Here is a 26,417-nt window from a genome sequence, read left to right as displayed (position 1 = left end):
AAGCTGAATACAAGAAACTATTTTGAAAATGTAAGTCATGTTTGGAAATAAACTTTTACTTTAAAAGAACATACGGCCGTTTTTACTGTGCAGTTTTAGATCCTATGTTACATTAGGAAACTGAAAGGATCCACTTATTTTTTAAGACAGTTGAAATAGTTGATACACATATTGATTTTAAGTTTTACCGAAAGACCACCTTGAATGTATATCAGAACCAGAGAACGTGTTCTCTCAAAAACAGTAGGCATCAGCACCCAGTACTGTGACCAGTCGGAATGCCTGTGTCCCGTGCCCGCCTTCTCTCTTATCCCTATGGAAGTCTACAGTTACCCATCATATTGCTATTATGTTTGGCTGAGGATATAGAGAAGTGCAGAACATTCATCACTCCTGTTAGAACCGGACTACACGGTTAGTGTTTTCTAATATTAATTTGATTATTACCTGTAAATGTGGATTAAAAAATCAGGTGCATTAATGCAGATTCATAGGGGATATTCTATTCATATTTTTGGGGTCAGACAAGAAAGGTGAAACATGTCTAGCTCTCTGAATGTCCAGTAGTGTGACTTCTGCATATTCAAATGTTATACCACTGGCTGTTTCAGATTCTCTACCATAATAATTCTAGACCGCATTAATTCCAGACTGCAAAGCTTGGTGCTTTCTTCTAATTTCTCCACTAATAACTTCCCCATTCTCTTCCAATCTTGGGAGTTCTTGCACAAGGCCCTTTTACGAGTCTTCCTAAAATTACTGTTCCTCAGTTGAATAACATCCTCCAATCTACTAGTTTGATTCACTAATCAAATTAACTGCTACATGGGCATCCTGAGATACGTTCCTTTATTGGGGTGGCTGTTATTTTCTAGAAAGCGTGCCTCTGTCAGGAAGTCTGCTACCTCATACACAGCCTCCCATCTCAATCAGGGACAAGACAATCCCTTCTGCTGAAATTCCTACAGCCTAGAAAATTAAAGCACGTTTTCTGCTTTATCCCAAGACTTTCTTTCTCCTGCAACAGGCACACGTCATTCCTCTTCACCACTCATGCAGCTGCATAAATGTTAGGCGTCCTCCAATACCCCCAGCTGTTTTGCATAAAATCTCACCACAGCCACCATACTATGTTCCTTAGTACAAATTACTCACAGGTGTTTGTAGTCCTGGGCCCTCCATCCCCCACTCATTGAATGACCAGTCCATTTTGTACCGTATTTGAAAATCACTTTGTAAACGACAACAATGGCTGGACAATCGTTCATCATCATTTATGTTTCGAGTGCTTTTTGTATAAAAGAAGACTGGACAACAAACAAAAACGTACGGATTTCATATGCAATATGTAACACACAATATAGATATTACATCAATGATGCACCACTTAGGAAAAAAATACACATAAAGAAAGAACCTTACGACACCTTAAAAAAATCATAACAGAGCCAGCTGCTGCAGTAAAGATAGTCTGTAGTCCGAGTAACATGTTCCAACTTTTGTTTCGACCACTGACAGAGCTCTGTTCTCACCTCTTCAGAAATGTCCTTCAACAGAGCTACGGAGGAGTCCGCAAACTTGGCATGCTAGAAACAAGTCACGTTTTCCTTTCCGTGTGTCACCATCCAACAGGCCTTCGGCTCCTAACCTCAGTTTGAGCAGCATTAGGCTCCTGCATTCAGATCTGGCATCGGGTGCCGACTTTGTCTTTTCTTCCACTTCGACTATTGCACATGAGGCTGTCTGAGCTATGCTTCAGTTGCATTCATTTCTAGACAGCAAATAAAAAGTCGGGGCCCAGCTCTGCAGTTGCCAGATACTGAACATTGCACATTTCTGGACCTCCCTCGTCAGGGAGCACAGCAGAGGGAGGAGCCTTAGTGACACGAATTCCAAAATAAAAGGTGTCAGCCTCTACTGACATATGGACAGCTTCACACTTTTCTTACACATTTAAGACAACAAGAAAACATTCCTAAAGTTACCTTTATGTTTAGTGCTCGCAGATTTTTGAAGAGAAATGTGCCAAAACAACTCAACACAAATCCTGCTACTTTTGGAATATTAAAAGACAACAAGCGTCACATGTAAAACAATATTCTTAATAGCGGTATGTGTAATCATAGGCTGGAAACACTCTTTGAGCGGTTGCTGTCATACTAGAAATCTCTCTAGAAAATAAGTGAACTGGGCAAGACGACTTGTCATAAAAAAAGAAAACACAGATCCTGTCACACAAAATAAAAGAGTAAAGTGCTTATATATTTCTAAAACACAATTTCAGGACATCGAGCATTTGGAGGTATGGCCACAATATGTAAGCTTCACTTGAATACTATTGCCACTTATCAAGGGTGCTGCAAACCTTTACGAATAGTAGGTTTGTTATCTGATGCAAACAAGTGCTTCTGGATGAAGGAGTTCAACAGAGAAGTCAGCAGTCAAAGGCATCGAAGTTTTTTATAACACTTTTGAAGTCATCACAGTCATATCTTTGCCAGAAAGGAGGTTGTTGGAGTTCACTGGACTTAATGTGGCTGAAGAATTTAACTGCCATGACAGAACCCCATCACACTACAATATTCAACTTCAATCTTGGCAACAGGTCCCAGTATAATTCGTTGTAGATTAGGTAAACCAAAATGGCATCTCACCTGTCTAAACTATGCAAACACACAAGCAACTTAAGTTCTGTACAGTTAAATTAAGTGCAGCCCCTGATATGCAAATATCTTCTTTCTCCACAGGAACACACAGAAATGTCAAAAATAAATGTTCCTGGTTTAGCAGTAGAACTATAGCCCAGGATTATGCAACCTGTGTAATTAGCAGCTAAATTCCATACTATTATTCCGAGCGCCACTTCAGATGAACTGCTCAAAAGAACTTTTTTCCCACAATTTGCAAATAGGAAAAACAGTGGTGTTGACCTGCTATAAGACAAAGATAGCATAAATTATATCCTTGCACTAAAACATGGTTTGCTCTGATGTCACAAGATTAGTGTTACCAAATGTGTGAAATCCTGGCAGGTCAGATAATATGTTCTAACACTGATGTTTTCAAATGTGTAAAGTGCATTTACATGCTGTTTAATTTTGCATCTGTTTTGGTGCGGGCGTTTGTGTATTAGAGTTTTTTCTATTACTTCCATTTCCTTTTTTCTTTATTCCCATTCGGTCTTCTCTTGTGCATTGGGACCCATTAACCCAGAGACATAGCTCACTTTGGGCTCGTGAATTGCCGTCGGAGAACCACTTGTCTAGATTAATTATTTAGCTTATTTTTTATTTGCCGCAGGGAGTCACAAGTGAAAGTATATCATTGCTGTTATTACCAAAAAAATCGTATATGTTTTCTAAGACTAGTACTATCAATGTGCTTAAGTTCAAAGGCAGTCAACTGATATAAAAATTTCTTAGTCTTAGAGATATGTTTGGAATGGAGAAACAACTATCCTTGTTCCAAAACATTCCCTCATATAGGCACAGTCATCTTTTAGTATAACTGAGAAAGACGTAAGTTAAACATAAAGCAGTATCTTACATTGAACATTAGTTTGCCATCGGACCTTACCGATACCCAAGTAAAATAGACTGCTCTTTGAACCAACATAAGAATTAGTTGAATTATGTGTTATTCATTTCACAGAATAAATAGCTTTGCTTTTTTGTCTCATGTTCTTGTACGTGGTATTACAGTTTGGGATTTGCATGCTAAACCTCGTCTTTGCTAAAGCAACAGCCTTTGACCAGATATGATTCCAACTAGAGGTCTTACAGGCATCTGCAAAAACAAGGGCACCACGCTTGTTTTTGACAGTGAAAGGTCAGGCATGCTGGTGATCATGCTATTCACGATAATCCTGGCAAAGAGTGATAAAGGGGTCTGTAACGGGCACCCATTGTTCCCTCCTGTCATCCTCTCTCCTGTGTCTTGCTAATACCAGGGATAAGATGTGCCATTCAGTAGTTCAGGAACTGTTTGAAGTCAATCACAAAGAAAGTAAGCACATAGGATCTGAATGGTAGTACAAAGTAAGTACACAATAATGTGTTATTTGTGCAAAGCAATCCAAGCCTTCCTGATACTATCAAAAGGGTCCAATGGGAGAAAAAATACAAAAAAGTTCTATGCCACAGCAGATTTAAGATTTATACTCAAATCTGTAAATCACAGAATAGAACAATAATTGTGTCAGCTGTATTTTGATTTTCGCTAAATGAGCGTCTCTCTGTCAGAACCACTTTGATGGATCTCTGGTTTGTCATCTGAGTCATCTTCAATGGCATCATTGTCGTCATCATCATCGTCACCAGACTCAACGTAGATGGGCCAGTCATTGTCCAACTCCTCCTTGTCTTGGCCATCTGAGTTGGCCTCCAGCTGGCTAAGGTTTATGGGCATGGAATCGTCATGTGTGGTGGTCACACAAGTGCAACTATCACACAGGCCAAACCGCCGCAGTCCTGGGGATAAGCTGCTTGTAAACGTTCTTCTGCAGCCCTTGCAAATAATCGGCCGGTTCGCCCGATGCACCTATGAGACATAAAATGTATTAGTAAATGCGCTATGTCCAGGTGCTATAATTTACTATTCCTCTAAGCACAAACACACAAGTATTTATCATCCACTCCGGACCAAAGAACAAATATTGCAAAGCTGGCTGCTGCACTTGAGAGAGATCACTGCCACAGACCTCTTGACACCAGCAACTCTCAAAGGTCAGACCCACATGTGAAATGTCTGTCCCTTCTGGAAACCCAAACAATTCAAGCAAGAAAGGTGACAAATACTAGACTTTATTCCATAGCGCTCCAAAAACTTAATGTTTAATAACTGAGACACTGGGAGAGAACAGCTAATTTATATTCTGTATTGCTGAATATGAAGGAATGGGGATATGTATTCTAAACACTGTATTCCGATGTCATGTGCAGCCCAGTCCCAGGCTAATGGAATCTCATACTCCGGGAGCTCCTATGACATCTTGGGCCGTGGCGGGTTTGAATGATGCCAAGGCAGTTGGAGACTGAGCCTGGCCTGGGATGCTGTGATTGGGGTTTCTTCCTGACGGAGTAAAAGGAGCATTGAACTAAGGCCCGTATTTATACTTTTTTTAGCGCCGCATTTGCGCCGCTTTTTGACGCAAAACGGCGCAAACCTACAAAATACAATGGTATTTTGCAAGTTTGCGCCGTTTTTGCGTCAAAAAACGACGCAAATGCGGCGCAAAAAAAGTATAAATACGGGCCTAAGTGTGGTGTCCAGTGACGACTACATTTATTTGGTGGCGACTTGGTCCGGCATCGGTCAGCTGTTGGGAGAACCCCAAAGAAAAACCCAGAAAATAATCTCTCTTCTACAGTCTGCTGCTGTCACAGTACGCCACGCTGTACCTTGTTCTTAAGGACCCTTAAATACCTTGAAAGTAGCTTTGACAGTAATTTGTGACATTTACCAGCATACTGCGATGCTCTAAAATCTTGAGGCCGGCACTACTAAGCTTATGTGAGAAATGACTTTGATGTAGGAGGCTCTACCGCTTTTCAAGGTCCACGTGAAGAGGGGCACGAGCGGTAATAAAGGCGCTTTGCACAGTGCAAGTGAAGAGAAGCTCACGAAACGTACTTTAGCTGTAGAGATGCGTTTGAAACTAGAGTGTGAAACAGGCAGCAGCTGATCGGGGGTACCTGAATCAAAGTGAGCCAGCTCGCGCCATGAAGAGCAACTAACAATATGAATTTGATCACAAATTAAGATTAAAACGGCACCCGTCCCTTACCCTGCATTTAATCGCCCCGTCCCCAGCACCATTTCTTTCCGTCCTGCTGCTCTCATGTGCTTTGTTTTCGGAGCAGTCAAGTTCATCATAGGAAATCGACAAGCGATTCAGGATCTCCCCTGCCATCTAGTGGCGATAGGGAAACATTGCGTTTAATAATTAATTGAATTACCGAAGCATACTATTTTATCCATTTGACATGGTGCAGCAAAAATAATAAACTGAGTCCAGTCTGACAGCACCTCCACCATCAGTGTAGTGTAAACCAACAAAATAAATATGAACCAATTTATAGTTACTCCACCACCATTTCTAATGCTGCCTGGAGATTCACCTATTGAATGTGAGGTTTGGATAGACTCTTTTGAAAATTATTTACTGGTTTTGGATGATTCCGATTTCTTTGCAATGCGGAAGAAAGCCCTTTTATTAGGCTCTTTAGGCAATGAGGGCCAACACATTTTGAAATACCTCTCACATGAAATACCTCTCACAGGATTGTGATAACCAAGGGAATAAAATTGAAGATGTTTACAAAGAAGCCAAACTGCGACTTCAGACTAGATTTGCCAAGACTACAAATACTGTAATGAGAGAAAACAAGTTTTACACCCAACCCCAAAGACCTACAGAGTTGGTTGCTGAATTTGTGGTCAGACTACGTGAAATGTCTGCCAAAAGTCAATTTGGCCAAATGATCAAGGAGTTGATTTGTGATAAATTAATCGTCCAATGCAGCACTTCAGAAAATGCAAGAATGACTATGGGTGACCAGCAATCCATCCTTGAAAGATGCTGTTACCATAGCAAAACTAGTGGAAAAATCGGAATTGTATATGAGTGAATTGCAGAGAATTGAGGTGGTTAACAAACTGACCACTGAAATGGCAGAGCTGGATGATGAAATTGCTTCTGTCAATGTAGTGAGCAAGAAATTACTTGCCACAAATTTGAATGCAAATAAAACTAGTGGAGCGAAAGCAGCAAGCAAAACATATAGGGCCGGATTATGATTTTGGCGGATGGAAAAGCCTGTCCACCGAAATCCAAATGGTTAGGTTGCCGCCATTAGAACCGTCGGGATGACCAATCCTGGCTGTCCAACCATGCAGCAACCACAGCGGTCATAATGCGGCGCTCGGACCGCCGCATTGGCGGTGGGCCGACTGCCACTGCGAGTCTGGTGGTCAGTAGACTCCCAGACTCATAATGATGCCCATAATCCTATGAAAGGATATTCACACGTGTGAGATAGGTGTGGCAGCACATTTCATATGGGAGATTCCAAAACTTGTTTTGCAGTAGGCAAGGATTGTCGTATGTGTAGAAAAAGAGCACACTTTGTACAGATTTGTCACACCAATGTAAAAAAAATGTTTGGTTGAGGATGATGTCCCAGAACACAAAGATCTGGTCATGTACAATGAACCTGAGGAAGAATGCAAAGATTGGAAAAGGAAAACACGTCTGGTGAAATAGTATCCTTAATGGTTGAATCATGGTCTTTATACACCCTTGTACCAAAGCACGTTGTATAACATGGTGTTGCCAAAAGGATAATTGCAAACCACTAGTATGCTTCTGAAAGGGTACCAAGGAACGAACACTGGTGTAGTTAGATATATAACAGCGACCATCAGGTTTAAGGGAAGCATGACCAAAGGAAAAGTATACGTGGCTGAGGAGGGACCTCCTAATTTAATGGTTGGAATTACCAGTATGACTTGCATATACTGGTTAACTCCAGAACAGACAACCAGGTGATGCTGGTAGGAGATGCTGGATTGGACTAAATCCTGAAACAACATAGTAGAGTATTCAAGAATAGATTGGGAGTCGCCAAGCAGTACATGCATAAAATTGAGTTCAAGAAGAACGCTGTGCCAGTAAAGCATGTAGCAAGGAAGGTGCCTGCTGCAGTAAAATACAAGGTGAAAGAAATTTTAGAACAAATGGTCAGGGAGGAAGTTGTAGAAGCTGTCGAGGACACTGAGTGGCTTTTGCCACTGGTTATAGCGAAAATAAATCAGATGTTCTCTTGAGATTCTGTGTAGATTTATGCAGTCTTAAAGAAAATGTTGTGATGGACTTGTTTCCCCTACCACACACAAATGAACTTATTTTAACATTATTGGGAGGAAAATATTTTTCAAAGTTGGATCTAAGAAGTGCATATCACCAGATACAACTTCATCCAGACTCAAGACACCTCACAGCTTTCATAACATCGGAAGGCACTTTTCAGTTCAAGAGAGTCCCATTTGACTTGTGTTCGGCAGCAAGTGTCTTTCAAAAGATGATCACAAACTTACTGTCTGATGTATCAAATGTGTTTTTTCAAGGCAACATTTTGATATTTGGGGAAAGTATTGGGAAACACAACGCAGTGTTATGTGAGGTATTGTCACGGACTGAGGATGCACGGTTAACATTATGCAAAGAAAAATGTAAATTCTTGTTACAAGAAGTGGAGTATCTTGGATATCGGTTAACGAGAGAAGGAGTGATACCTAAGATTGACCTTGTGAGTGTGATTTTAAAGGCAGAGATACCCAGTGACAAAGACAAATTGAGATTGTTTATGGGGCTAGTAGAATATTATTCAGTTTATCCATGACTTTGCCCACAAGACTGAAATGTTGAGAATCCTCTTAAGGAAAGGGAGAAATATTTAATGGGGAAAGGAACAACAAATTGCATTCATGCAAATAAAATAATAAATTACCAATGCAGGAGTTCTGGTGCTATTTCAGACTGGGCTTAAAACTATAATCACAGTGGATGCCAGTGTAGTTGGTATTGGGGCAGTGATGTCACAAGTGCATGGGCAGAGGAAAAAGACTGTGACTTTTGCCTTGCAGTCTTTGTCAGGAGCTGAAAAAAACTATTCAGTCATAAAACGGGAGGTACTGGCGGCCTGGGCTGCAGCTTATTTTCATGCCTTCATTTGGGGAAACCCAATAGTCTTGAAAACAGATCACAAACCATTACTCAAAGTGATGGGGCCAGGTGGGACAAAGAATTGCTTGGGGAGATTGTCTAGGTTGGCAGTGAAGTAACAGGATTTTAGTTGTAAGGTAGACTATGTTCCAGGATGGAAAAACAAAGTGGTGGACTGCTTGTCGAGACTTTCAGATAAACCTGCAGAAAGAAGGAGAATATCCACATAGATGAAGTAGTAGCTAATGTAATGGATGCCACAGAGAGGTTGGAGGGATGTGTCTCCAATTCTGAGTGGATAAGAGCAATGGAAAATGATAACACATTGAAGGCAGTCGTGGAGTTTGTCAGAGGAACAGTAAGGAGGGAAAGCTCATTGACAAAGGCACTCAGGCCGTGCGACAAGGTTGTGGAGGAGCTTTCTTTACAGGGACAGGGCGTTATTAAGAGAAGTACACAGTTTGTGCCTGCAGTTTCAGTGAGTCCTAAGTTGATATGCTTAGCACGTGAAGGTCATCTGGGTCAGGCTAGCACTTTGAAGAGGTTGAGGGGACGATTTTGGTGAGCGCTTATGGATGGTCAGGTAGAGACATGGGTGCAGGACTGTAATTTATGTAAAGAATCAGAAAAGCGGTTGAGAGTGGGTTTAGGAGTCTCTGTTCAAGAACACCAAGTGACAAAAGTAAAGGAAGTGTGGGAGAAAATTTGTCTGGATTTTATTGGTCCATTTGCTTTCTTACCGGATCAAGAATAATTTGTTGCAGTCATGGTAGATGCCAAATCCAGTTGGGTAGAAATAGCCTTTATGAGGTCCATCAATACTAAATCTACTATAGCTGTCCTACGTGAGTACGTGAGATGTTCAGAAGAGAAGGGATCCCTTCGATTTTGCTTGCGGATAGTGGCACACCGCTCACATCGTTGGAAATGAAGTGATTTCTGGACACTTTGGGTGTTAAACATGTGTGTACATCCTTGTATAATGCCCAAAGAATTGGTTTGATGGACAGAGTCAACAGGTTGGTCAAGGGGACTATGGAAATGGCATATAAGGCTGGATTACCTATTCAAGGTGCCATCAAGGACATGTTGTGGGCTCATCGCACCACTGTTAGCAAAGGTAATTGGGTAAAGGTAAGACCTGGAGGGGTTGGTGGTGGCTTGTCCCTCTTTCGAGCTCCATTTAAGGTGTTGGAGGTAGGAACTGCCAGACTAGAAAATGGTCAAGCATAGAATCTGAGGAGAGTAGCATTGTGTCAGAGAGGTGGTACCTTAAACCCATCCCGAGAGGAGAACATGGATGCAGTAGATGGCTACTCATGAATGATTGTCAATTTACAAGTTGTGAGTTTGAAAGTCGACCTGTTCTTGGATGTGCAGGTGTGGTTGATGGGGGAGTGTCTGTCACAAGATCACGGAGACCATCTGTGTATTTGGGGGATTATTTCTGTGGATAATTCTTGATATAAGGTGGTTTTGGGGGAGGGGGTGGTTCTTGGGCCCTTTAGCCAAGGAAGCGTTTTTGGGTTGAGTTTTAGTTTATATAAGGTTTAGTCATTGTTTGAAGGGGTAGTCGGTGCGTATTGTGTGACTTGTAGTGAGGGTGCTGTGTCTGTCCCTGTTGTGTGAGTCGGTGCGCATTGTGTTAGTTGTAACATGAGTGTTGAGTGAGTTCCTAAGTCATTTTTGTAACCGTGTATTTGAAGAGAAGTGAACACGTTCATTCTAAAATATTGGATTTGAAGGGAAGGGTTTTGTTATATTCTGTAATGTTGTATATCAAGCAATGAGGATATGTTGTATTCTTAACACTTTACTCCTATGAGTCATGTGCTGCCCCGTCCGAGCCTAATGAAATGTCATACTCCTGGAGCCTCATGGGCCCTGGCGAGGGTTTTGAATGATGCCAAGGTAGTTGGAGACTGATCCTGGCCTGAGATGCAGTGATTAGGGTTTCTTCCCAATGGAATAAAAGGACCACTGAACTAAGTGTGGTGTCCAGTGAAATTACTACAAGCTTGTATGTTATGAGAGCTGAAGTCAAACTTTTCCAACAGCACACTCAAAGCTTCAACTAAACCCCACCATGCTCCATTAACTCAGTTTTAATTAATGACAAACTTGACCAGCACACAAAATCTTTAACACTGGTCAATTATTTCAAAGCTGTGGTGCCTGTATGAGGTTAGAGCTAAGACAAGAAAACTGTGAAAGATTAAGACCTACATGCTCGAGGTCAGAGTCGGGGAAGACTCACTCATATGATTCTTAGGACAGGCACAGGGCCTTGATGACACTGCTGGGATTCTTTCTATTTGGTCTCATTGCTCAAGCCCCTTTTTGTTTTCAAGATGATAAAAGCCATCACAAAAATAAGAGTTTGGAAACAGCAACAAACTTAAGTCTATGTCGCCAGCCGAACCTAGAATCTTGGTCAAAGCCATAAGGGAGGTTTGCCATCATCTCTACCCCAAGGGATACTATTGACATGTGCAATGTCTATATTTTAGCTGATGTTAAGTGTAAAACTTGGTAAATTGATGGAGCAAGACGTGCTAAATTATCATGCTTCTTTGGTTTACTCCTTCCCTCACTCAACTCAACTCCATCCAGCACAGACCGTGAGGGGTGTAACTGTGGATTTTGACAAAGCCATTACTTCTTCATCGCTATAAAACCCTTGAAATGATGGAGGGGCACATAACCAGTATAGCACTGAAACCTTTACTCGAAGGGGCAAGATACAACATAATTGTTTTTTGTATAAGTAAAAAGTCCTCTCCCTTCAATGTTACCAAAGAACATTCTAAAAATGTTTTTAAAAAGTCTGGTGTAGCTGTCAAGTTTGACACTGTCATCAGTGTCCAAGACCTAAGGCAGTACCAAATCTCTCCTTGAAACCCAGAAAAAAATACATCCCCAATATCAAGAATAAGCTTTGTTGTGAGGCCCTAGTGCTTCGCAACAATCAACAGAGCTGATCCTATCTCTGTCCTTTGCTCGCAAGGTTCTACATTCAGGCAAAGGCTTTGTGATGAGATGTGCACAATGAATTAAGTTCAGCATCTTTATTTGTGGGCTGAAGTGTGAGATGGTGAAGCAGGGACCGGTAGGAAGCAGATTTTGCCATCTATTAATCATCAGCAGATCACTAAATACATACTCTTGTGCTACCTCTGCGCACAGACTAAAGATTCCAAAGTTGATCATGTGTTAAGGAAATAACAGACCTTCCGGAAAAATATTGACCTTCTCCCCCAAACACTTCATTTCCTAGGATGCAATAGTGCACGTGATAAAATCATGGCGACTACATGCATTACTTCCCACACAACTTCCAGGATAGCAAAGGAGTGGCTCCCTTTCTGCCAGGCATCGTGACAGAATGGAACTCCAGTGACTTCGTTTGGGCATGCTAGTCATGGGGCACGCTACTATCTGGAACTGCTTATGCAATAAAAACCTGATGCTCCCAGACTGCTCATGCATTACTCACTGAATCACATTCTACCAGAACTGCTGCTGAAATCCCATTTAATTTCTTGCTGAGCCTTCTGGCTTTTGCATTTACCAGAACCCATTTTTGCCATTGTCCAGCTGTGCAGCAGGGTATGTCAGCCTTGCCCTGGCAATGTTCAGTCCTGTACTCAATGCCTTCCGTTAATCTTCCTGCTCCTTGGGCCGTTTCCCTTTACTCAGCATCCATTGCTCCCTGATCCAGTTGTCGCCAGTATTACCCTGGACTCTTCAGTTCATGGTTTCTTTTTGTATTGGTCTTCTTTCTGTTTATTTTTCTGTTCCTTTTTCTAGTCAATGCCCTGGGCGATTTGTTTCTGTTTGTGCAACATCTGTTAGCGTCTGCCTCATCAGAAGTACTTTGTTAGGGCCTGCTGCATTAGGCTCTCTCTTGACCCTTGCTCCATGTTGTCTACAATATGCCCTCTCCATAGTCTCTTGCTCCAGTTATGTTCTACCCCAGGTACCAGCTGCAAAGAATAATGATTCCTGCATTACCTCTATTACTTCTGCCCTTGCTTAGCGTCACAAGAACTATGACACACAATATGGCACATTGTTTCATAATGCTTATTCATTCTTTTTCGTATTTGTTTTCAACATTTTACTTACATCTCAATTAATTAAATATTGAATAAATATCTCCTTATCAACGTTCATTTACAACATTCATTTATCATATTGTGCCCCAAACCCCAATTCCACCCATTCAACACACTCATTTCTCAAAATAAAAACAATGGATCCCAATCAGCATAAACAATCCCCAAGACACAGTGTACATTATATTTCTTGAATTCTTCGCACACTGCTTGTCAGTGTCCGGTGAACCTTAAAAAAAAAACAGCGGTCAACACATGCTTAGAAGGCTTATGTTCCCATATGGCCACCTTCTTCATGACCAACATCCAATTAAAGCACTTTCACTGAATAGGGCTTTCTTTATCTACATTACACAGCCACCATTATTTTAACATTATTCTTGTCATAACTCATTAATATTGCATTATTCTTGTCATAAACCGAGTCCCCAACCTGGCCTTAAGTGATTCCCAAAACAAAAACACCATAAAGTTGTGCTGCTCCCTCCACACTGAAAACAAGAGTGAGTTTAACAAACAGAAAAAGGAAAGATTCCATGTCATTCATTAAGAGCAACACAGTTCTATTTATTTACTTCTAGAGCTACCACGAAAAAAGTATGCAATCCGTATTGATTGATTAAATGATCTACATTCCAGTAGTTTTTATTCACTCTTGTAGTCTGTACCTCATGTGTCAAAGTCAAACACCTATCCGAGACAAAGTACTAAAAGGAATAGCATTAGATTGCGTTTATAAAGGCAGAAATCATATTTGCCCGGTTTGTTGTTTCATTCCTTTCAGACATTGCTGTCATCATCGAAACCTCTAGGCTACATCCTTTAAGGGGTTCAGATAAAGAGTACCTGAGCTTGATAGGCTGTGGAGTCCATCCTACATCGAAAAGGGTAGGAATTGTGAGTGTGACTGTGAGTTCAAAGAGGTAAAAAACATACTGTCTGTCAGATTAAGTCCAAAATCAACTTCACATTCCAATTTAATTACCAAAACACTAACTCCCCAACAGAAAGTGGCTCCGCAAATATCTACCTGTACTGTATAAACACATAGGACTCTTTTTGATATGTCTAGGCAGCCACTTTGTTAGAAGCGCAAGGTTTAAAAAAATTCAAGTCCAGGTTGCCTACGTTCTCTACATTTTGTTCTCTCCCTTCGGGTCTCACCCTTGTGCAAGAGAACTTGATGGCCCTTCTCTTCTTATTTAAATATTTTCTACACCAGCAGTCTCCAACCTTTTGAGTACAAAGAGCTATTTCCGATCAATCGAGAACATCCTGAGCTACTAAAAGGCCGACCAACTATTGCACTGTTTGTAGAATTTAAGCACTAATTTGCAAGAAGCACAAAAAAACTGTTACTGAAACAATAAGTAAATTGGCGCTCAGTTTAAACATATACAAGAAAGCGTAACTTTGGGCTTCAATGTCACTGCACCAGCTGCACTATTGCTAGCTAAGCCGTTGACATCAATCCCTGTCAATTGTGTCTGCAAATTCAAAGAAGGAGGATAATGTCAGAAATAAGCAAACAAATGTTGGCAGCTTTGGCTCACCTGCAATGAAAACCTTCCCCGCCCTTCAAATGCTTTTATCCATTGATTGTGCTGGCATCATCCTTCACAAATACACAATCTCACGTTACTTATAAAATTTACAAGACACCAAAGATTGCAAGGTAGGCAGACAAATTATTTCTGTCATATTTCCCAAACTTTAGTAGCAACAGTGACGCTATCTGTTCACATGGGACGAATAGCTCAATTCATTTTAATTAAACATTTTTCATGCAAATAAAGTGGTAGTTGGCTGTTACAGCATCTCCCACCACTCCAATGCACCATGACCTGACCCTGACCAACTGACCTCGTATCAGTCAGTGCAAGAAGAAGCAGCTGAGAAGTGTGGGCATTTGAAATGCAAAGTGTGAAAGAGGAGAGCAAGAAACTCGAGCCTTGGTGTGTTTTGTCTATTTTGAAAATGTCTTTATTTTCCCTTCTTTTTTTTTCCTGGCTTAAATGCACAAGCTACCTAAAGTGTGCATACGAGCTACTAGTAGCTCGTGATCGATGGGTTGGAGACACTTGTTCTACATTTACTGTCTTTCAACTTAATTGTAACTTATCCCGCTCTGTTACCTAATTTTTACTTGGTGAGTATAGGTCAACAAATTGCCTGGTAAGGGGAAAGAGATACATTAGTAAGTTGAGCCGTAGTACTACTTAGCAATGGCAGCTGTATGAAACGTGGCGAATATATGTTGGTAAACTGACTGTCTGTAAAATGGACAGCCACTGCGCAATACGGACTTCATTTTTCAAATTCCAGCATGAATAACAAAGGGGCTGCTTAGAGATCTGCAAGAGTGATGTATCTGTTTATTATGTAGAGGTAGATATTTGTAGAGCCACTTCCTATTGGGGCGTTAGATTTTGGAAAGTAACTAAATGTGATGGTGATTTTGGACTTAGGCTGATGGCATGGTTTTCTACCTCTCTGACCGAACAGATGCTCTCTATTACTGCTTGTTTTCCATGTAAGATAGACTGTACAGTCTATCGAAGTTAGGTGCTCTCTAACTGGACCCCTAAAGGAACTGGTGGGAGACATTTGATTGTGTCTAGTTATATCAGCAGCAAGGCTTTCGCCTACAAATTGAGGATGACAGCAAGTTCTAAAAGGAATGAAACAGCAATCTGGGAAAATGTGTTTCTACCTGTCTAGCCAGTAACTAATGTTAATCATATTTGTTCTTTGTCCCAGATGGGTGTTTTACTTTGGCTCATTAAATTCGCCCTGTTAGTGTAAATGACAACTACTGAGGTGCAGATAGTTTTATAAATTAATACAACGTGTAGATGTTTGGCATGGTTGCTCTGGAAGTAAGTACATAAAACTGCCTTGCACCTATTGAATGCATGGGTGAATTGTATGGAATCTTTCTTTTTTGGTTGTTCTGTTTAAACTCATGCTTGTTTTCGGTGTGGAGTGAGTAGCACAACTGTTTGGCACTTTTGTTTTTGGCAATCACTTGTAGCCATGTTCGGGACTCATTTTAATATAATTGAATATCTAATATTAATGATCTACGACACGAATAATCTTAAATTATTGGTTTCAATGTGTTGCACATAGAGACAGCCCTGAACCGTCTTGAGAGCAAAATACTTTGGATGTTCGTCCTGAAGAAGGTGGCCGCATGGCAACAGCAGACACTAAAACATCCATCAACTGTTTCTTTCTATAGGTTTACCAGACATTGATCATTAGTGTGTAAAGAATTCAAGTAATATGATGTACACTGTGTCCTGGGGGCTGCTGAAGTTCTTTTATTTAGAGAAATTAGTAAGTATGAATGTGTGGATGAGTGGAATCAGAGGACAGGGGCACGATACAATGAATTGTTTTTGATAATAAGTTATTTAATCAATATTTAATTAACTGATATGTGAATAAAATGTTTGCAAAGGGATGTGAAAAAGAATAAATAACCATTATGAAATGATGTGCCATATTGTGTTTCCTAGATCTTGAGACGTTATGTAAAGACAGACATAATTCTATTTCAGGACCGGAGGCTCAGATTATGCTATCTCCTTCTTTACTTACTCCAAACAGCAGCCAATCATTTAACAAGAAAATATAAACTACATATCCCAATAGGCATAAGTCCACCATCACGTGGCCCAATCACCACCCGTACCCTTTGTCCATAAGAGTCCTGACCCTAAACATCACTTCCTCTTTCTTTGCTTCTCCGCAGCAGATAAGTGACATTTTAATTACTCTCTATTATCTGTGTGTTTTGACGTATATATATTAATGTTTAAACAGTTAACAGTTTCTGTCGGGTAGCGATGCGATTCCGCTCGCGCTGACCCGTTCATAGTTCACCTTTATTGTTTTGTTTTTAACGGCTTTTATCGCCGATTTTTGTTAGCCCTGTGGAGTGGGAGCGGGAGCGTTTACACGGCTGTGAGCCGTGTAGTCCTTCTTCAATTGTGGCGCTCGCGCTTTGCGCGCGTGTTTCGAGCCGATCTCACCACTTTAGATGAGACGGCTCGATTCACCGGACGCGCGGAGTGTTAGCTGCCCTTTTCCCTCCCTGCATTTCGATATTTGTGCTCCCTGACGCCCGGTTCCTATAAAGGACACGGGTTGTAAAAATCAATAAGGCTTTGCCTAGAGTGTGTCAATACTACAGGCAGCTCCCTCCACGCTATATTTGGGCTATTGATTTGCCTGTCAGGGGCTTACACTCCCCCTGTTATACTATAGAAAACCTTTTTAAAAAAAATCCCATTATGGCACAATGGAGTGAGAATGAGACAGGGTTCTACCCTGATGATTTGGGCAACCAACTAGAGGTAAACCTGGTTGAAGCCTTAGATAACAGAGTACAGCAATCTGTTAATGACGCCCTGGTAAAAGCTTTAGGTCCCTTCTCAGGACAATTATTTGACTTTGCTAAATCCCAGGGTTGGCATAGCGAACACCAATCCTCCTCTCAGGAGAAGAAATCAAAATCTAAATGCAAAACCAAGACCAAAAACATAGAGGAAGTGGAAAGCACGATCTCGGGGGTTCATGCTGACGCATTTAACAAATTATTTAAAAAGCATTCCACCGAGCATAACTACAGTAATGCTAAAGACCCAGACTCTTCCTCATCCTCCTCGGATTCCAACTCAGATTCCAGCGACTCTGACGCTTCGGATCCTCCCATTCCCAGCAAAAAACCTAGGAAAGAAACTTCCCTAACTAAAACCCTAGATTTCGACCCCACTCAGATCATGCACCCCAGAGCTTCCAACTGGACTCCATCCCCTGAAGTAGCTCAGTACATCCACGACAATGTCAGAAGAAGTTTTGACAAGGAGGTCCGTTCACGTCTTAAGGCTGAATGCCCCAGACCCGATGTTGATGAAAAGGTGACGGACACTCCTGATATTGATCCCACCATGGTCACTTTCATGAGAAAATTTGGCAAGGTCCCCAAAAAAGGTCTGGACAGATCATGGCGCTATTGCCAAGATAAACTATTAGATGTCACAGGCCCCTTGACAAAGATCTTAGACATGGCCTACCTAGCCAAACAAACAAATACACCCATGGATACCGATGTCCTGATGGGCTGGGCCCAGTGGTCACTTTGCCTTCTAGGCAACGCAAACTGCACGGTGTCGTCGGAATGCCGCAAATCCATCCTTATGAGAATAGACCCCAAACTAACAGACTTGGCATCCTCCGAAGCTGGTCCATCGGCCGATGGCCTCCTTTTTGGCTCATCCTTTATTAAGGATCTAGCAAAATTTTGCGCCACCTTCTCTTCCCTAGACAAAGCGCACTTATCTCTTAAGAAGGTCTTCAAAAGAAACCTTTTTACCAGGGCCGGACGTTTTGGAGGGCGTACGCCCAGCCGAGGATCTTTACAAAGCTCCCAATATTCTTACACAAGAGGTAGAAACAACTGGTACTCCGATCAATCGGACAACACCTTCTACCCCACTCGCAACCGAGGCGGACGCCCCAGATACAGACGAGGACCCCGCAGAGGCCAGCAGGGTGCGATCCAAGACTCCAGTTATTCAGGTGAGCATTATCCCTCATTCACAAGTACGCCTTGGGGGCAGAGTGGGCTTATTCCTAGAGAACTGGAAACGAATATCAGGAGATCCCTGGATTCTACAGACTGTTACTGGCTTTCATCTAGAGTTCATAGGCTCCCCGCACCAGTCCTCCCCCCCAACACAAATGTATTTTTCCCTAACAGATCAGATTTTTATAGACGCAGAGGTACAAGACCTCTTACACAAAGGAGCGGTAAGTTACTCTTCCCTGCACCCGTCAGGTTTCTTAAGCCCCATTTTCGTCGTCGACAAAAAGGGAGGAGGTCACCGTCTAGTACTAAATCTCAAAGAATTCAACTACTGGATTGTGTACAGACACTTCAAGATGGAGGGTATCCACTTGTTACGAGACATACTTCTAGAGGGAGATTGGATGGTGCGTCTCGACCTCAAAGACGCCTATCTGTCAGTTCCCATATTTCACCCTCACAGGAGATTCCTACAGTTCCTCTGGAAAGGACACTGCCTGGAGTTCAATGCTCTCCCCTTCGGTCTCTCATCGGCCCGTGGTGTTTCACGAAACTATTGAGGCCAGTGATGGAACGCCTGAGATCCAAGGGAGTCAGACTCATAGTCTACCTCGACGACATCCTTCTGATGGCTCAAAATCCCCAGACTCTCCTGACACATCTAGAATGGACAATCAATCTTCTGCAGGAATTAGGTTTCCTCATCAATGTGCAGAAATCATTATTGAGTCCTTCCCAAGTAATAGACTTCTTGGGTTTCAGGATAGATTCCAAACTCTCCCTTCTTATTCTCCCACCTCAAAAAATTCGAGGCATCAAGAGAGAACTGAGGACGGCTTTAGCCAGCCAGATAGTATCCCTGAGGAACATTGCCAGAATAGTAGGTCTCCTGGCCTCGTCGATTCAGGCAATCTTCCCGGCCCCTCTCCACTACCGCGCCCTCCAGAGACTCAAAATCAGACATCTCCAACAGGGTCTCAGCTACTCGGAATCGATTCCCCTGACCGACGAAGTGAAAGCAGAACTTCATTGGTGGCTCCAACACATGGAGGCGTGGAACGGCAGGGCAATATTCGGCTCTCACCCAGAGATTGTGATAGAGTCCAATGCCAGCCGTTGGGGATGGGGAGCCCGATGCGGCTCGATAGTAACTGGGGGTCGTTGGTCGACCTGGGAACAGACCCTTCATATCAACTGCCTGGAGCTTCTAGCAGGCTCCTTTGCTATCAGGAGTCTTTCCCCTCAAAGGACGGACTGCTGCATTCTGCTTCGAATGGACAACATCTCTGCAGTGCGGTATGTCAACAAACTGGGGGGCACAAAATCCAGAATACTGGCCGAAATTGACAAAGAATTCTGGCACTATTGCCTCAGCCATCGCCTGACTATCATGGCAGAATATCTCCCAGGGGACCAGAATACAATAGCAGATTGGAACTCCAGATACCTGACAGACTTCAGCGACTGGAGACTAGACCCGATAATCTTCCAACAGATTTCCAAGTTTTGGGGCCCGTGCGAAGTGGATTTATTCGCATCTCGTCTCAATACTCAGATACCAGCCTTCTTCAGCTGGCGTCCAGACCCTCTAGCTTTAGCGACCGATGCCTTTCTCCAAGATTGGTTGAAGTTTCGGGGATATGCCTTTCCTCCATTCCTAATGATCCCCAGAGTACTGTCTCAGATAAAACGTCAGAAAGCGGAGATTATAATAGTGACCCCTTGCTGGAGAGCGCAATCCTGGTTCCCGCTTGCCCTTCAGTTAACTTGCGCCCTACCTTTTCTCATTCCTCCTCGCCCGAATCTACTTTTGAACCCGGAGAACCATCAACATCCAATGATTGTTTCACTGAAACTAACATTGATGGCTTGGAAGGTTTCAGGGCAAGATGGAACTCCCCAGGAATTTCGCAGCAAGCTGCGACTTTCATCAAGCAAGCCTGGGCAACAGGTACCCATAAGAGATATACATCTGCATGGCGAAGATGGAATAGTTGGTGTGATAGACGGGGTCTCAATCCCGTGGAATCTAACATTGAAATGATTGTCAATTTCCTAGCTGAACTAGCCGGCACAGGCCTAGCTTATAGAACAGTAAACAACTTCAGATCAGCCATTTCAGCTGGCCATAATTACCTGGATGGGAAACCGGTAGGTGAACATCCGCTTGTATGTAAATTACTTAGGGGTATCCGCTTATCCAATCCTCCTCTCCCCAAATACTCTGTTTTGTGGGATGTTAACATTGTACTTCGTTTCTTGGAAGCCTGGCCAGACAACGGCTCTTTATCCCGTAAACAGATTTCAGCCAAATTGACAATGCTATTATGCCTCATCTCCTGTAAACGCATATCAGATGTCAAAGCCTTGGACATAGCAGGAAGAGTGTACACCCCAGAAGGGGTTACTTTCAACATTTCCAAACGGACAAAGACTAATAGCAGGTCGGTATCGTACCCAGTATTTTCAGACAACCCAAAACTTTGTGTGGTCCAATGCTTAAGACAATATGAATTGGTTACAGAAACTCTCAGACAAAATACATCTGGACAGCTACTTATAGCTCTACAAAAACCTTTTAAACCGGTCTCGTCTGCTACCTTGTCTCGATGGGTTAAATGGTTAATGAATGAAGCAGGCATAGACATTAACATATTTGGAGCTCATTCAGTAAGAGGCGCAATGGCGTCCAAGACTTATGCGCTAGGTTCTCGCCTAGAGGACATTATGAAAGTGGCGGACTGGTCATCTGAATCCACTTTTAGGAAATTCTATCAAAAACCTGTTCTAGACGTTGCTTCTGATGTTATTAATCAGCTTTAAACGAGCATAATCTGAGCCTCGGGTCCTGAAATAGAATAAAAAAAATTCTAGCTTACGCGTCAAGAATTTTCAATTCTATTAAGGACACGGAGGCGAGGATTATCCCTCCCTAAGAAACAATGTGGTTAACATCAAATGATTGCAATTATGTTTTGATTGTATAATTGACATTATTTCTACCCACCCAGAATTGTTACTGTCATTAAAAGAGTAAATTTTATCTGCACTACTACGGGATATTACCACATATATATTGTTTTTTCTTTAGGTTCTGATCAGAAGAATCGTTGAAGTCGCATCTTTGCTATTCTGAGGACGTCGTTCACGGACCTGTTCTTCAGTCCTATCTTGAAGCTTGGTTCCCAGAGGACTTCGATTCACACCAAGTTTACAGTTTGAAAGTTCTGTTTTTTTGACAGTTGTGAAGAGACTTATCAAAGAAAGAGGAAGTGACGTTTAGGGTCAGGACTCTTATGGACAAAGGGTACGTGTGGTGATTGGGCCACGTGATGCTGGACTTATGCCTATTGGGATATGTAGTTTATATTTTCTTGTTAAATGATTGGCTGCTGTTTGGAGTAAGTAAAGAAGGAGATAGCATAATCCTCGCCTCCGTGTCCTTAATAGAATTGAAAATTCTTGACGCGTAAGCTAGAATTTTTTTTATTGAGGTTGAGTGTCAGTAATTATTGTTTGCTGTAGTTACATAAGCCCTCTCCCAACTTTTAAGTCTAATCTGGGGTACCCTTTTCATAGAGCCAGGTAGCTGCTACCACTGCTGAAGGATCTAGTTCTCTGCCTGGCTTTAACGACAGAATAGCATTATGTTACATTTAAATTCTTTGCCCTAATTTCTCGCTGCACAACTGAACTTGTTAATGTGGCAGCATTATTCTCACCTGTAAAAGAAGACACTTGAAAAGGCATTGGGTCTAGGGTTTCCATCTGACCGGTTTTCTACTGGCACCCCCGGTATTTTAATGTCCCAGCTGCTACAAAAATAAGTAAAATCACCTAAAGCCGGGAGTTTTAGCCTTTAATTATGCCTACTTCAAACAGCAAAAATAAATGGAAAGCACTTTTGAGTGTGCTCTACAGCTGCGTTATTGATCCCTGACTAATGAAAGCAGAAAAGACATGTTACAAATGAATACATACAATTTTGTTTAAAGTCCTATTAAGTATCAAGACCAGGCCCTTCCAGAGTCTTAAAACAACAACAAATGACCAGTATTTTTCTCTTGGGAAGGTGGCAACTCTAATAGAGTCTGACCTTACCTTTTACACACCTGACAAGATTTGGTGTCCACTTGTATGATAAACCTTTCAACATTTGTCAATTAACATGAATACCCTTTAATGAGAAACTTAAAATGTGAAAAACAATTACAGAAAGATTGGGTAGTATTAAAGCTGAAGGACAACAAGCAGAAAATGCTGCAAGCTTCTCTCGTGCCTGGTACAGCAGGACCAGCAGCAGAACAAATACAGTACGGGCAGCTGCAGTGTAAGCTTCCCTCAGACTAGGCCTTACATGGGCGCCAGCAACGTACGCGAGCCTCAATCCCAATGGGTTTACCAGGGGCAGCAGTGATTGCCTCACACGACAGCACGAGAGCGGAATCTTACGTCATTCCGGCCTTGACTGCGTAGTGCAGGGTAAACATCAATGCAGTTATACAGCAGCTGCGGAAGTCCACACTTTACTAACCCAGTCGCCCGGGTAGAGGGCGCAGCAGCACACGTTTTAGAAACACGCAGACGCTGCTCCGAAGGACCAGCGGTTGCACGCGCTTCACTAGTACCCAGGAGAGTAAGGACACCGGAAGCATGAGCTAAGAGGGTCAGGGGCTCCGAGGGAGGGCAGGGGAGCGAGACTTGCAGAACACGACATTTCATGGCAGGAGACTTTTGATGTCTTTCTCTTCCTCCTCCTTTCTAAGTTTGTTGCCTTTGACTCTCTTGCTCTGGATCAAACGGAGATAGTGAGAGATCATTCTCAGTTACCAAAAATGAGCCCAGCTGTACACCACCTGAAACCACCGACACTGCCAGCGGCCACGCACGACACACGTGGTGTGGTTACTGCGTCAATTAAAACAAACCCTCGGTGCAGCTGCCGTGCATTAACCAGACCCACCGTGACAGGCATGCTCACCCCAAACTTACACTCAGCGCGTGGCTGCGAAGGTGCTCCTGTCGCGTGAACCTCTTGCCGCAGGTCTCGCAGGGGTAGGGCCTCTCGCCGGTGTGGGAGCGGATGTGGCGCTTCAGAATGCCCTTCTGCTTGGCAGTGTACGGGCAGAACGGGCACTTATGCAGCTTTATGGGAACAACAAGAACCTCCCCTTGACAATACAAAAGAGAGAGAAAAACATACCGTAAGGGGAGGGTGACTGAATAAGAAACAATGAACAGATGTGGAAAACATGACCTATTAAGGAAACCCCCTATGCCCACAGAAAGAATAACTTAATTAACTCATCGGTGAAACCAGATGTTATTCTGTGTTCAGGTATTACAAAGCGCTCCAGCAGCTAGGTCCCTGGTTCCTTGGTTCCTGGCTTGGACGTCTCATTAGTTAATTCACAGAAGGGCGCCTGCTGCTGATACATCTACACATGGTTTTGCTAAAGCAGTTGATTCCTCAGAGGCAGCCCTGGCCTGGCTTTCAGAGGGCTGGAACCACGTATCTGCACCCATATAAAGAAGGTCAGCCATAACCACCTCCAGAGAGAGAGCTACATAACTCATCAGTTACTCCATGGGGGCCTGCCTTCCTATGCCCAAGCCCATACACAGGGGGGCTCCCACAGCAAAGTCTCTAGGGCCAGAACCCACCTGACCCCTGAGGGGGGCTGTCTCCCTGTGCTCACACCAGATTCCCAAGGGATGCAACAGATAAACGTGGCCAACCCACGCACACGCGATGCTATTGCCTCTGTACACACACAGTCCAAACTAATCTGCAGAACCGTGTGGTTACTCTAACCTTCAGCAAACCTCTGAGCCTTTCGCAACAGTTACCAACAGACCGGCTATAAACAAATATATTTATTGAAAGGTGTTTCGATAAAACTAGCAGAAGGTCTTGGAATTCAAACACAATGGTAAGAGGAAATCACGACTCAAGATCCCTTTTATTGGGAAGAGCACGATGGGCCAGGTAGGGGGTGGTTGTGGTCAAATGAAGCGATGCGGAGTGAACACCTCAGAATTTCATCATCTGCATACAGAATACTTATGGAGGTGCCAGGTGTACGCATGTCGGAATAGGGAGTCAGTCACTAACAGCGTGCACGGCAAGGTACACCACGAGTATTTTAAGAGAACAAAAGCTTATGGGTGGAATGCGTGCCACAATCCAGTACATCGTCTTTAGAACAACCATGAGGAAATCAGTCTCGGTCCTTCTCTAATAGAAGGGGCATTTTCTTCAGACACGCAGTGATAGAAACATGAATTGATTTTACAGAAACGAGCGTGTTTCCTGGCAAAAGTTATTTTAGAGACAGACTCTTACTCCCTCATCGCAAAAAGGGTCAACATGATGCGAGGGCTGATAGGGTCAGCACTGCGTGGGAACATATGGTAGGTGAATTTGATAAAATGGCTACCAGTGGAAGCTCTGAACCCGATTGCAAGACTAGACACAGAGAGAAATTTCTAGATATGCTTGGAGACCCTTTAGCTATATAGTCTTAGTTCCCATGTCGAGGTGCGATTAAAACTTTCAGGGCCGTACTGAGAAAATAGGCCGTCTGCCGCAGCCCAATATAAGTATTTATATGGCGCAACAGTGACCCCCAGTGGTATTCCAGTGCTATTAGTAATAGCTGTTGGACTGCAATACGGAAAGTGGGTGGTGGAGGATTAGGATCGTTGATATGGATAGGGAGAACAGAAGATTGAAAATGCCACCAATTTATTCGAAAAGCCAAGTCTTCGGCTTCTTACAGAACTCGAAAAGAGAGGAGGCTCTTATGTTTCTTAGGATGCCATTTTACATTTTAGGAACAATGTATAAGGAGGCCTGGCCTCTGCATCTGTTTTTGTGCATCTATGAGATGTGTGTGAGCAAGAGTCCTGCAGAGTGAAGGTGTCTAGGAGGTGAATGGAAGGAAATGCAAATGTTCAAGTGGGTAAGGCCCATCTGTTGTGTAGTACATTAAATTGTGAGGATTCTGAACTGTGCATGTTTATGTACTGGAAGCCAACGGAGATCCCTGCATGTTCTCCGTGGAGGTTGAGGATGAGTCTGGCTGCTGAGTTCTGGATGGTTTCTAGTCTTCTGGTGAGTTGCTTGGCGATTCTGGCGTACAGGGTGTTCCCATAATCCATTTTGCTGGTGACAAGGACATGAGCGATAGTTTTTCTGATGTTCCCAGGAAGGTGTGATGGAGTTCAATCATGCAGTCATGTCCAGTTTGCTGTAAATGATGCTCCAGAGATTCCTGGCATGGGTGCTGGGGTTGGGTGTGGGTCCAAAGTCAGCCAGCCACCAGGTAGAATTGCATGGTAAGGTGTTCTTGCCTAATATCACTACGTCTGTCTTGCTGGTGTTCAGCTTGAGACAGATGAATTTTATCCAGTTGGTGACTTCGGTCATGCAGGCAGTGAACTCATTCCTTTGTTGGAGGTCTTGTCTGAGAAGGAAAGTATGTGTTGCATGTCATCAGAGTAGAAAAGGATTTTTGATGCTGTGAGCGTGTATGACAATGACCAGAGAAGTCCTGTGTGCGTTGAAGAGGGTTGGCTTGAGGGATTAACCTTGAGGCACCCCACAGATGAGTTTGCGGGCATCCCAGGAGTACAGGGCCAGGCTGACATCTTGTGCCATTTCAGTTAAGAAGCAGCTAATCAAGGGGTGAGTGGGCCTTTGCATGATGATCTCAAGAAGGTATCAACAACACAAAAAACAGAACGGGGTGAAGTTACGGTTTGTGAAGACCATCAGTACAGCACCTACACATGGGGTCTTCCCTTTATGGAACAGGTGGTCTCACACACATAACAGTGTCATGCTTCATCATTTGACCACCGATCCCCACACTGGTAGGACAATGCCACCAAGGCGGACTCAACCTCGTGGTCTGGGCTTTCCAGAGGGAGTACTTAAACGTTGTTACTCTGGATAGTTTAGGGATCCAGTTAA

General features: G+C 42.9%; 1 protein-coding gene across 1 annotated transcript in view; it reads right to left on the bottom strand.

The window, feature by feature from the left end:
- Nucleotides 1-1,253: 1,253 nt before the first annotated feature.
- ZBTB8B (zinc finger and BTB domain containing 8B) overlaps nucleotides 1,254-26,417 on the bottom strand; it is a 37,342-nt gene continuing 12,178 nt past the window's right edge. The window contains exons 3-4 of the mRNA XM_069223376.1: nucleotides 23,432-23,610; nucleotides 1,254-4,539 (exon numbers count right to left, since the gene is read on the bottom strand). Coding sequence (XP_069079477.1) covers nucleotides 4,219-4,539; nucleotides 23,432-23,610 — 500 coding nt within the window. The 3' untranslated portion in view covers nucleotides 1,254-4,218. The remainder of the gene's footprint in view (nucleotides 4,540-23,431; nucleotides 23,611-26,417) is intronic.

Source organism: Pleurodeles waltl, chromosome 3_1, assembly GCF_031143425.1.
Source record: "Pleurodeles waltl isolate 20211129_DDA chromosome 3_1, aPleWal1.hap1.20221129, whole genome shotgun sequence".
Taxonomy (NCBI): domain Eukaryota; kingdom Metazoa; phylum Chordata; class Amphibia; order Caudata; family Salamandridae; genus Pleurodeles; species Pleurodeles waltl.
Note: the sequence above shows the minus strand (reverse complement) of the source record. Positions and strands in the feature narration are given on the sequence as shown.